Source organism: Trichoderma virens, assembly GCF_000170995.1.
Source record: "Trichoderma virens Gv29-8 chromosome Unknown TRIVIscaffold_91, whole genome shotgun sequence".
NCBI classification, from domain to species: Eukaryota; Fungi; Ascomycota; class Sordariomycetes; order Hypocreales; family Hypocreaceae; genus Trichoderma; species Trichoderma virens.
This window is the reverse complement of record NW_014013658.1, coordinates 875,990-888,219: the sequence shown is the minus strand read 5'-3', so window position 1 is coordinate 888,219 and position 12,230 is coordinate 875,990. Positions and strand designations below refer to the sequence as shown.

At 52.5% G+C, this 12,230-nt stretch overlaps 2 protein-coding genes across 2 annotated transcripts; both read right to left on the bottom strand.

Moving 5' to 3' along the window:
• Nucleotides 1-2,172: 2,172 nt before the first annotated feature.
• On the bottom strand, nt 2,173-4,957 carry TRIVIDRAFT_40113 (uncharacterized protein; the record flags this gene model as incomplete). The annotated part of the gene is made up of 3 exons (XM_014094781.1): nt 2,173-2,782; nt 2,846-4,786; nt 4,854-4,957. 3 exons carry the CDS (start codon nt 4,955-4,957, stop codon nt 2,173-2,175), a joined length of 2,655 nt encoding a protein of 884 aa, XP_013950256.1.
• Nucleotides 4,958-7,422: 2,465 nt separating this feature from the next.
• Nucleotides 7,423-10,440, bottom strand: TRIVIDRAFT_39169 (IQ calmodulin-binding motif domain protein; the record flags this gene model as incomplete). The annotated part of the gene is made up of 1 exon (XM_014094780.1): nt 7,423-10,440. The coding sequence occupies one exon, from the start codon at nt 10,438-10,440 to the stop codon at nt 7,423-7,425; it is 3,018 nt and encodes a 1,005-aa protein (XP_013950255.1).
• Nucleotides 10,441-12,230: the final 1,790 nt, after the last annotated feature.

The window sequence follows — 12,230 nt, the reverse complement described above, 5'->3', positions numbered from 1 at the left end:
GTGCGCCACTGCCTTTCTTTGGATGTCCATTGCCGAGGATTAGTGGCAAATTGGAAGACAGGAAAGGGGGAAATGATGCTGTATGCTCGAAAGGATGGAAAGATTGTCGTTGTGAATAGCAGACTCCAAATCAATGGGTCGTGGATAGAAAGGTGCGAGGTTTGGTGTCTTTAACCTAGTGAAAGGGAAGACGGTGTTTGGTGTCCTCAACCTAGTGAAAGGGAAGACGGTGTTTGATGAGCCTACGGTACTGTAGTCAGTTAGGTACCGGTTTGAGCGAATTTTGCTCGACAATCCAAGTCTACTAGAGACAAGCTACTGTTTGAAAAGGATCAGCGTAGCAAGGAACAAGTCCTGCTTGGCCGATACGCGGGTGAACGCGTCTGACTGTGCGTGCGATAAAACTGCAGGTCGGGCTTCTAGAGGCTGGTCGAACGGTGCTGTCGTTGGTTTCCGAAGAAGCTCAATAACGCTCGACGTTCAAGACCATCGCCATCGTTAAAGCGAAACCACGACGAACCGAATTTCACAAGCACTTGGCTCGTACTTTGCAATGCAAAATAAATTTTGGGGGTTGGGAAATTCTAATTTGTATGGGGATAAAGAAGAAAAAGGAAAAGAGAAAAAGAGAAAAACACAAAGTGCAGGATTATTTGGTGTGGTTGGCATAGCAAACAGCGAGGCACAGGACGCCACGTGACGCCAGCTGTAATGCACACAAACAGCTGTCAAGGCATCACCCATGTTTTCCTGTATTAGCAGGCCGGTAAATCGAATACGGTAAGTGTTTAAAGACTGCTGCTTTAGTTGCGAATTGCACAAGCACCTGGTCTGTGATATCGTTCATTCTATATGGTGATATGGTGTCCATTGATTGCTTCGTACCTCATACCTGAGGCAGGCGACCACCCAATTTCCCATGTCTGCAGTATAAGTCTGATGCCCACTAAAGGCGTTCGTAAGGGTAAGCAAAGTAGCTGCGTCGATCAGTGTCATCACGTTCGTTCAAGGCCATCCCGTTCATTCAAGGTCAACTAGATCGTTTGAGGTCATCCCGTTCGTTTGAAGCTACTTTGATAGAATGAGGTCACTTAGATAGATTGCAGTCAGCTAGTTCAATCAAGGTTTTCCGGATTGATAGAAGAAACTTTGATAAACTGAGGCCACCTACTAGGTAGATAAATCGCTATCAGCTAGTTTGATCAAAGTCATCCCGTTCATTCAAGGCCATCCTGTTCATTCAAGATCATCTTGTTCGTCCAAGGTCATCCCGTTCATTCAAGGCCATCCCGTTCGTTCAAAGTCATCCTGTTCATTCAAGGTCGTCTCGTTCATTCAAAGTTCAAGTTATAGATACCTACTACATGTATCCAACGGGACATTTATTATTACCCTCTGGGGGCGCCTGCAGCGAGCTTTGCCCACGGCGATGTAACCTACCAGGCTGTAGCCTGCGGCGCTCAGCCTACGGCGTGATATCTAAGCATTCCTGTCATATTATACATATATATAGATAGCCCTAATTCTCTATTCTCTAGCTATCCTAATGTGTTAAGCTATATTTGCATATATGGGCGCGTGTAAGCTAGAATATACAGTAATGTGTGGTTGTCTTATGTAGATAGTTTTGGTAGGGATAAAGCACCGGAATATCACAATACTTATTAACAACTAACAACAACACTGAAAAAAGGGTTCACAATACATCGCGGGTAGTTAAAACTAGCATAAAACAGCAAACCCAACTAATTACTAGTCAGTATTTCAGCTGTGGCTAATGATTGTGGTGGTTTATTGTTGTGTATTCCCCTATTAAAGAAGCAAATATGGAAGCTACACTTCCCTCTGGCTGTCACCTTCACCTTCACAGAGTAGCTTCGCAGCGATAGTAGCAGAAACTGGAGAGACGTAGCAATTATAGAAACAAGTAGCCATCGTAGATGGAAAGTCAGGCAGCGAATCCGCAATGCAGAAGAGAGCTTGCATGGCCATTATTACGGCCAGTAGCTCGGATTTCGAATCACGACCAACACTCACAAAAGACGAAATAGGTAAAGGTCATTTCGTTTTCTTCATAGCCCTCATAGGCCCTGCTTATACATATATATACACACCATGGGCGAAGCACTCTGCCCTAATTTCCCATGCTAAATTTTACATTCTTTTACACACTTAAAAGTATCCGTTGGACGACAGCCACTGCTTGAGTGCATCCGAATCGCGCTTCTTGTACGCAGCCCTGCCCCTGATTCTGTCCTTGGCCGTCTCCAGCGTGCGGTCAAAGCTGTGGGTGTCCTTGTCCTTGAAGAACTGCTCAATATCGTCAATGATAGCCGCGTCAGTAAACGTCTTCAAGCTGAGGCCGATGAAGCGGTCGACGACAATGGGGTTGCCGAGCTTGGCAACGGCGAGATCCCAGTTGTTCTTCACAAACTCCCACTGGAGAGTACGGCCAGTGGGGTGGAGGGCCAGGTTGCCACCGAGGACGTGCATGTCAGCGGCGGGGACGGCGTTCTGGGGAGGAGAGTCGTTGAAGTTGAAGGGGATGAGGTTGTTCTTGATGATGTCGGCATCGTCGACGGTGGACAGAGCGGCGAGAGCGATGAGCTTGCCGTCAATGGCCTTGGTGGAGAACCACTCATTCTTGAGGACCTCGACGTTGCGAGCGGCGTTGTCATCAAGACCGGCACGCCAGACAGCGCCTCGCACAGAGGGGGGGATAGGGTTAGCCTCGGCGTTCTCGACCCAAGCATTGAATCGCTTGACGGCTTCCGCCTTGACCCTGTTTATTTGTTAGCAACCAGAGACTCCTTCTGTGGACTATAGTAGTGAAAAAAAAACTTACTCAGGGTGGTGAGCGGCAACAGCGCTGGTAATGAGGTCCTTGCGGAGAATACCAGCAAGGTAGTTCTCGCCCTCGGGGAACTCCCATCCAACCTCCTTCACCTTTGCGTCAATCAGCTTGACAATAAAGTTGTTGAGACCCTTCTTAATCTCCTTGTCCTCTCCAAAGACAGACTTGAGGTCGCCGACGCAGCCCAGGATCTGGCTCCACACGAGGGGGTGTGCCTCATTCTGGAAGCCCTGGAGGAAGGTCAGCAGAGCCGACGCAGAGCTGTTGCCGGCAAAGGCCAGATCGGCAGTCGAGCCAATAATGGCAATCTTGTCCTCGGTGCTAAGCTTGTCGAGCTGGGTGCTGAGCTTGGCTAGACGAGCAGGGGGGTAGGCCACACGGTAGAAGCCAGTGGCATTGGTGTTGAGCTTGTAGAAATCGCTGTCGACATCGAGGACGGTATCCTCCTTTTGAGTCAGGGACAGGTCAGCAACGCCAGTCTCGCCCTTCTTGCCGACCAGTCCAAGAGGAACCCACCAGGTGGTGGTGTCATCCTCAGCCTTGACATCGCCGGTGGACAGGAATCGGGACTGCTTGATGGCAATCTTGCCAGGCTCCTCAGAGACAGTCAGGACAGGGTGGCCAATCTTGGAGATCCAGGGGTGCATAATCTCGTTGACGTTCTTTCCAGAAGCCTCAGCCAGGGCATCCCAGAGAGCCTTGGTCTTGGCGTTGCCGTAGGCGTGGGCCTTGAGGTAGTTGGAGACGCCCTTGAGGAAAGTGTCGGTTCCGAGGTGGTTGGCAAGCATGCGGATGGCGGAACAACCCTTGAGGTAGCTGATGTGGTCAAAGATCTGGTTGACGTCGAGGGCATCGCGGACGGGGACGTGGATAGGGTGGCTGGCACGGATACCGTCCAGGCGGAAAGCGTTCTCCATGCCCTCATTGACGAACTGGGCCCAGACCTGCCAGTCAGGGTGCAAGTGGTCCACGGCGTGCCATCCGACCCAGGTAGCGAAACCTTCGTTGAGCCACAGCTCATCCCACCAGTCCATGGTGACCAGGTTGCCGAACCACTGGTGAGCAAGTTCGTGGGCGACGACGTAGGCGACGGCATTCTTGAATCGAGCATCAGACGTCTTCTCGTCAAAGAGAACCTGGGTGGTACGGTAGGTAACAAGACCCCAGTTCTCCATGGCGCCGTGGGTGAACTCGTGGACGGCGAGAAGGTCAGACTTGGGCAGAGGGTAGTCAATGTCGAAGATCTCGGAGAAGAAGTCGATGATCTTGGGGGCGTGCTCCAGAGCCCAGCGACCCTGCTCCTTGAGGCCTCGAGTGGTGTAGACACGAACGGGGATCTGCTTTCCGTTGTACTTGCGGTCCGTCAGCTGCTCAATGTACTCAAAGTCACCGACAGCCCAGGCCAGAAGGTAGGTGCTCATGACGGGAGACGTCTCGAAAGAAACCAATTGCCATCCCTCCTTGGTGGGCTTGGTCTCCTTGACGGGCATGTTGCTCAGGGCGACCTGGTCGGCGGGGATCTCAATCTCAAGGTCGTAGGTGGCCTTGAGGTTGGGCTCGTCAAAGCAGGGGAAAGCTCGGCGGGCATCGCAGGCCTCGAACTGGGTGCTGAGCATGTAGTGCCACTCGTCGTCGCGGGGGACCGAGGCAGCCGGGGTGGCAGCGGGCTTGTACTTGCTGCGGTAGAAGCCGGCCATCTCGTTGTTGATGATACCCTCGAACTCGATGACGAGGGAAGCCTTGCTGGAAACGGGGATCTCATTGTCAAAGGTGACGGTGGCGCGCTGGGCCTTTGCGTCGTAGGAGACGTTGGACGACTCCCATGACTGCTCGGACTTTGTGTGATCGACCTGGACCTTGGCATTGAGCAGCTTGAGCTCGAGGGCGTTGAGGACGACTTCCTTGGTGGGCTTGACGATCTGAGACTGGATGCTGCAGGTGGATTGTTTGGTTAGCTAGGTAGGTAGACGAAGGAGGGGAAGAAGCTTCATGTCCTTACGTCACAGTGCCCTTGTAGGTCCAGTTCTTGAAATCGAGATCCCGCAAGGACAAGACATAGTGCGAGGGCTTGATGTTGTCGGGGAGAACGTCGCGGTCGGTCATTTTGCCTGGGTTGTTTGCTCTGGCGTGTGCAGAGCAGAATCGAGAGGGTATCAAAGAGAGAAGACTGTAGAGGAGAAGCGAAGGAGGGGCAGGTTAGCTTTTGTGAGTTTGCGAAGGCGCCCTAGCCAAGATACGAGCCAGCAAGATGCCGGAATAGGAAAGTCAAAGTTGCAATCGAAAGGAGAAGAAGACGATGGTAAGCAGGGAGAGCAGGGAGGGAAAATCAATGGGGCCAGAACAAGCAGAGCTGTGAGGTCAAGCTTTTGTTTGTTCAAGCCCAAGCATTTGATTTGGTCCGCATTGAGCCGCTGGCCGAGGTGGGGCAGCTCGGCGTCAATGGTGGGGTTGCGGTTGCAACGACGGAGCCCAAAAAACGAAGGGCTTCAAGTCGGGGAATCGGGGAACCAGGAGGGGTATCGTATCAGAATGTGAGTGAGAGTGAGAGTGAGAAGTGAGACTGGCATCATTGTGCAGCAGCACTTGAGGCGCTAATCCCAGCCTTGGAGAGAATAAACGAGGGCTGAGGAGGCGAGTCCAATCAGAGCCCGGACACGGCACAAGAGGCGTCGTCGATGATGGGATGGAGGATGCTTGGCATGAAAAGATAGAGGGGAGCAGAAATAGAGAATGTAGTACACATACCTCCGAGTGCCAGCCCAGCTGCGAGACGACAAGCCCAAGGGCGACCAAGACGAGGATGAAGACGAAGACGAAGACGAGGTTGACAGAGACCGAGACGACACAAGCCGAGATGACGATGACACAGACGAGGCTGACGACCAGCTCCCAAACAACCTACCCTGCCGCAGCCCAACTCCAACTCCAACTCCAGCTCCATATCCAATCTTCCTCTCCCCGGCAATCAATTGCTCCCATCCCAATCCCAAACCCCCCAGCCGGCGCGGCACCAGCCTCATCACCCCACTCATCCCTCAAAAAAACCCGTCGATTCGTTTCAATCAATAAAGAGCCAATCCCCCGTCCTCTCACCACATGATATCCCCCAAATCAGAAACGAAAGAAAAAAAAAAGACCAAACTCTCAAATAAAAAAGAACTTAGTCTCAAAAAGGTGCCCAAAATACTCCCAAAAAAGGCAACAATACCCTCCACTTGGGCCTATATCACAAATTAAAAGAAAAGAGAAAAAGAGAAACAAGGTAAAAAGGTAGAAAAAAATCAGGAACGCGCCGCTGCTAAATTCCCGCTCCACCCCATAAACCCCCCGTCCCGTGCCTACCAATCAGCCCGAGCTTCAAAAACAGACCTGCCCGTATATAAACGGGCACTTTTGTAGCCGTTTCTTCCAACAACGTACGAGTACCTTTTGTAAAACGACCTCGCGGGATTTCGACAAATGCTAAACAAAAGAACCTGCCGCTTTCTTCAGCAAAGTACGTAAAGAAACGTCCAATACCCAGAAAAAAAAAGCTACTATTACCTGGGCAAAAGCCCACTTCGGCCCCATCCGACAAAAGCAGCCGAAGCCGAAGCCGAAACTCATCTGCTACCATCGCTACTTACTACTGCTATTCTCTGCTACTATCGAGATATTTCTCTAGTATCTACTAAAATCACTACGTTGTAGTGTCTGAGTGTTGGCACGTGTACACACAAGGTGGCGATGATACAGGTGCCCTGTTCAACCTCGTCTCATCGTTCTCCTCGGAGACTCTACTCTAAAGGCACCGACGCTGTCTTATTGCATCTGGAGAAACGAGGAAAATTTGAAAGTATATTGATATAGCAGATCACGAGAGAATAGAATATCGAAACGCACCGAGTATGTACATTGAATCAATGTTTCTCGTTTATTGGCGTCGAGAAGTAGTGGAATATATACATGATAGTCCAGAGTTAGACTAAGCATCACTTCACCAACATCACAAGAAACCAAATCCTCAAAGATCACACATTGTCATTCTTATGTAAATACCTCACCCTCAACAAAAAGCTCACAAAGAAAAAAAACCGCTGTCCGCGGCATATTCCCTCCCAACAATGTATATAAGACCCTAATCGCCTTCAAGAACCCAAATCAAATCACAAAAGAAACAAAAAGCTCGTGTTAAAAAAACAACGACGATGCGCTAAAAACCCCACCATCAAAAAAGACGCTGCTGAGCCCCAGCTCTACCCAGAATGACTCCCTCAGATCGAATATCGCACACCCAGGTTAAAGCAAATGGAAAATAAGAAATATGCAGTCTTCCCGTAAAACGCCACGTCTTGCACGGCCCCCTGAGGAGCCCCAGTCTCCGAAAATCCACAAAAAGAGATGAAGATGAAGAAAAGACAGAAAAAAACGACAATAGGAGAAAGGAACAGGAGGTGAAGAAATAATAGAGACCAAAAAAATGAGCTGGAGAAAGGCTGGCAACACCTAGTCTCCCGGTCTGGCTGTGTATCCGTCAAAACGGCTGAATAAAAGATAAATGAGCCTCCCCCGCAAACAGGGATATATGCTTAAGCATCATCCTGCTGGGCCTTGGTCGCAACCACGTCCCACCACGGGGCATGGGCTGCTCGATCAACTGCTCCCACCTTGTCAAGCAAGTCAGACATTTGCCTGACCTTTTCCACAAACTCGGACAGTCCAAGGCTTGCCAGCTTCTCACCCGCCGTGTTGGCAGCCTTGACCTTTTCGCTGGCCGAGCCGGATGCCAGGCGAGCCAGAATGTTACCACGTAGACGGGTGAGGAGAAGACGCAAGACTGGATCCCGGGGTTCAGTCGACCGGAGAGCCATCTCGCGGCTCGCCGTCAGCACCTTAGTCACCAGGGCACGCAAGTGAGTCTTGGTAGGAGGAGGCATGGAACGACCGGCCTCCAGAGCGGCCATGGTGCCGTCAACCGCCGTCTCCACCGAGGCGTGGTTGGCCTCGAGGACGGTCATGACGCGGGCCGCCTCCGTCTTCCATGCCGATCGAACATCGCGCTTGAGCAGATTTTTGCACTGCAGTAGCACGGCGCCGACGGTAATGATTCGCTGGACCATGGTCGACACCTGGTTGATGCGTGCCTGGTCCAGGCGGAGCATCTCCGGAATCTGCTCAGGGCCAACCGGCGTGGGCTGCGTAAAGACGTCGACAAGCATCTGGGCGTAGATCTTGGACGCCGTGGGTCGCGACTTGGGGTGGTTGATGCCTTCAACATCCCGCTTGTGCACCTCGGCCATGACCTTGTCCCTTGCCGACCTCCAGGCCGCCTCGGCAATTGGCAGATTGTCCTGTTCGTCTCCCAGCTCTTCGCCGAATCGTTTCGCCTCGTATGGGACGGCTGATTCGATGAGTTGCGGGGCTGCAATCTTGAGCAGGTAGTTGATGTAGTCGCAAAGCATGACGTCGACAAACCGGTCCAGGGCCTCGATCCTATCAATCACGTTGCCCTCGCCCAGCTTGTTTTGTACGAGATCTTTGACCTGGTCGTCTCGAAACGGCGCGCACAGCTTAGGCAGGAGAGAAGCCATAGACGAAAAGAACTTTTCGTATGAAAAGCTTCCCATTTCAAACTGCTTCTGAGCAATGTCCACGTCCAAGATTTCGCCAATCAGGTTGTACATGGAATTTCCTTCCTTCAACGGACGCTGTAGCTTGTCCTTGATGTGGCTAGCCCTGAGCATAAAGATGCGAAAGTTTGCTTCGTTCGAGGCGTCTCCCATGGCCGCCCGCATCTGGAGATAGAGAGGCTTAGAATAGGCGGCCTGCTGCTCCACATACTCTTCGGCAGGAATCTGGTACTCCTTGTTAATGGCCAGCTCGTGCACAACGACGCGGTTGTCAGGAATCAGGCCATTCAAACCGGGCTTGACGGTCGTCGACCTGGCCTGGCTCTTGCTGGCCGGTGTCGACGGAGGCGTGAGCATCTGAGAATCAGACGAGACAAAGTCGTTGGCCGTCGTCTGAGTATCGCCCGATACGCTTTCGCTGTCAGCGACGCGAGGCTTGGTATCGCCGGCCTGTTTCTTGGCCTTGCGTGCCTTCCTCGCCTCTCTGATGGCCTGTACGAACAACTTCTTACCCCTTTCTGGGCCGGCCAGCCTCTTGATTCTTACAATCAGCATGGTCTGGCTGTCTTCAATGCTCTTGCGGTAGAGCGCCGCGGCGGCATCATCCGAAGTCTCCTTGACGGTGTGGTATATGGCGTCCAGCTCCACCATCTGCATCAGCATGACCTCAATGAGGGCATTCGAGTCCCTCGACTTCCACGCAATGAATGCGTTAGAGAACACCGAGTAGGCCTGTGGGAACGTCGTATGCAGTGAAGCGGGCATTGTGTACCGGTTGGCCGGAGTCAGCCAGGCCAGAATATTTTCAAAGGAAATTAAAACATCCTTGGCTTTGTCGACCAAATCCTGTAGCTGGGGGTTGTTGAGGTCGGTAGCAGGCAGTCGACGGCCGCCGAGCTGTGATTCCGCATCTCCGTCTTCCGCACTTTCGTCGACGCTGTTGAGTACTTGGTCAGGGTGGCCGAGGATGAGGAAAGCACTCAAAAACGTGCGAACCGCAGCCATCTCTTCAACAGAGCCCGGCTCTCCCTCTTGGAGACCACAGATTCTGAGAAGCTGGGCGGTGACGAGGAGCACCTTTTCCTGAGCAAGCAATTCAACAACAGTGTCGAATAAAGTATCTCTGATGCCATCTACGCTGAGGCCAAGGGCGTAAAACTCCTGAAGAATCTTCTTCCTCGCACACCCGCGCCACCAGGTCTGAATCTTGGCAGCTGCCTCGTCGTCGCTCATTTGTCGCACGGCCTTGGTCTGCGGCAGCGCTTCCGTAGACTTCTTGGTGACAACGCTCTGGCCTCTGGCGCGCTTGACTGCCGTCTTGTTTCGTAGCTCCTCCCTTCGTCTCTGCGCCTCGGCCATGCGCTCCTCCATCTGCGCCTTCATCTTTGCAATTTCCTGCTCGCGCCGCTCCTTGGTGGACTCGGCAATCTGCTTGGCCTTCTTGACCTCTTCTGCGCAGCTGGCGACAATCTCGGCCAAGTTGCGCTCCCTCGCCTGCTGCGCAGCCAGTGCGCGTTCCTCCGAGGTCGTCTGTCCGCGAGGCGCCGCCTTGGCCAGGGCAGCTCTCAGGCGCACCTTTTCGGCGTGGGCTGCCCTGTCCGCCAGCCGGGCGCGGCGGTCCTCTAAAAAGTTTGTCCGGCGAACATGCTGCGCAACGTATTTGCTCTGGTCGCCGTCACGGCGGCTGGATGGCTGGATGGAGGAGCATCGAGAGTGGGCGGAGGAGAAGGAGTTGCGACGGGACGAGGCAGCCGAGTCTCTGCGGCGTGCCTGTGAGGGTCGGTAGAAACGAGCGGCAATGCGCGGCGGCGGCGTGAAGATGCGTCTGTCGTTATCATGTTCGTCTTCCTCCACAGACGGCATGGTGAGATCAAAGTCCATGTCCATGTCAATGCCTAGGTTGTCGTCTGAGAATGCGCAGTCAGACTCTTCGTAGTTATCCAAAGGCTCGCCCAGATCGACAGAGTGACGACGCATGGCATCTGCGTCGCCGGTTTCGTTCATCATGGTAGCTTTCGTGGTCGGTCTGCCCGGTTCCGGTGATTTATAAGGCACCAACTCAGGCAAGATCCGTCGAGGCTGGTTGCTCAGTCGTGCGAATTCGGGTTCAAGGAAAGATTCGTAGAATTAGATTTCAAACATGCGCAACGTGGCGCCACGCAAGTCGGACAAGGCAGCAAGATTCACGGTATGTGGTTGCATGTGGCGGCGCGCTGCCTGGTCTTGATTCGCACGACGAGCCCCCGAAAAACTAGCAGAACCCTTTTCCCGAGAAGTGCCAAAAGTAAAAGGCGGCCACCAAGGTAATAAAAACAAAGAAAAAGGGAAGATAAAGGGAAGCTAAAGGGAAGATAAAGAGAGAGAGAGAGAGTAAAGTCTCACGACGGAGGGCGCGAATGTATTAGAGGGAAAAGGCAAGTCGCGGAAAAGACAGTCAGAAATGCCCCCGGTCCGATGCATGCGAGGTTTCGAAGGAGGAATCGACGGGACAGGGTGGTGAATCAACGATGACGGATGACTGAGGCGGGTGTACAGAAGGGGAAAGGCGGTGTTGCAGCCGCTGTATCTGTACCTGCGATGCCCTGCGATGGCCTGGAGGCTGCAGCGAGGCTGAGTACCTGTACGTGCTGTGTACACGTACCCCGTAGCGCTACAGGTGCCTGTTAGTGCCTGTAGCCCCGTGTTATACAGCGGTCTGCGATGAAGCTGCAGGTGTTTGGCTCCAAGATCCCTTTGGCTTGTTGAGTTCCATGGGTTCATCATGCGCGCCAGGCTGATTGCAGTGACCAGCATCATGCTGCACATCAGCAGTAAGCAATACCTGCCATTGATGCTACAGTGCCGGCCATTGAACGGCTTTGCGATACATCACGTCGTCTGTTCGAAAGCGGCATCATCATTCAATACTACTAAGGTACCTACATATTATTTTAGGGCACGTCCCCATTGGACCCCCAGCTGCAAAGTCTACCTACATGTAAGTGTAAGTACATGTACCGGTACCTCAGCCCGAACGTCATTCACGCAGCCAAAGGGGTCATGCAGGCGACCCAAACTCGACTGCCTAAACAAGAAGCGCCCATCTGGATCCATATCGCGATCAGATTCACAAGAATCGCATCACGAATCACATAAGCAACCACAGCAATGAACCAGTATCTCTACATTTTATTGTCTTTTCTTCACTTCATAGGTGCCTAGTACCGCTGCTACATACAGGTACCGCTACTGGGCAGTTACTGTACCTCTCCAGAAGTACCCCGTTCCGCACAAGACAAAAAACAGCGGGGGTGTTAATATGAGACGCCCACCGACTGATTGGCAATCACCTTCCATTCCTTTCCACGCCAGCCATCCCAGCAATTCTTCAGCAGCCTGCGTAGCCAGTTTCAGAGCTCCAGATGATGCCACTCGGTTATCAATTCAGCTGACGGCTGTATCAACATTGGAACCCTTTTCGTACAGTATACACCAATTGGACCCCTATACATCTCTTCCATTCATGTCGTGCCTCCAGTCCCCGGTTCTATTAATAGCACCGCCGTTTCCGAACCACAACCTCGCATCTCCAAGTATTACCGAGCAGACCAAAAAAAGAAGATGGAAGAAGCAAATAACAAGGGGCTGCCCAAATTCACGATACCCGTAAAGTAGCATCTCTAGATACATACCTAGTACCTAGATAGGCACTTCGCCCCCAGTCGTATCGCAACCCTTCGCCGCGCGCTTACACGCAGCACTACCAAATATCCTACGCTCATCCATAT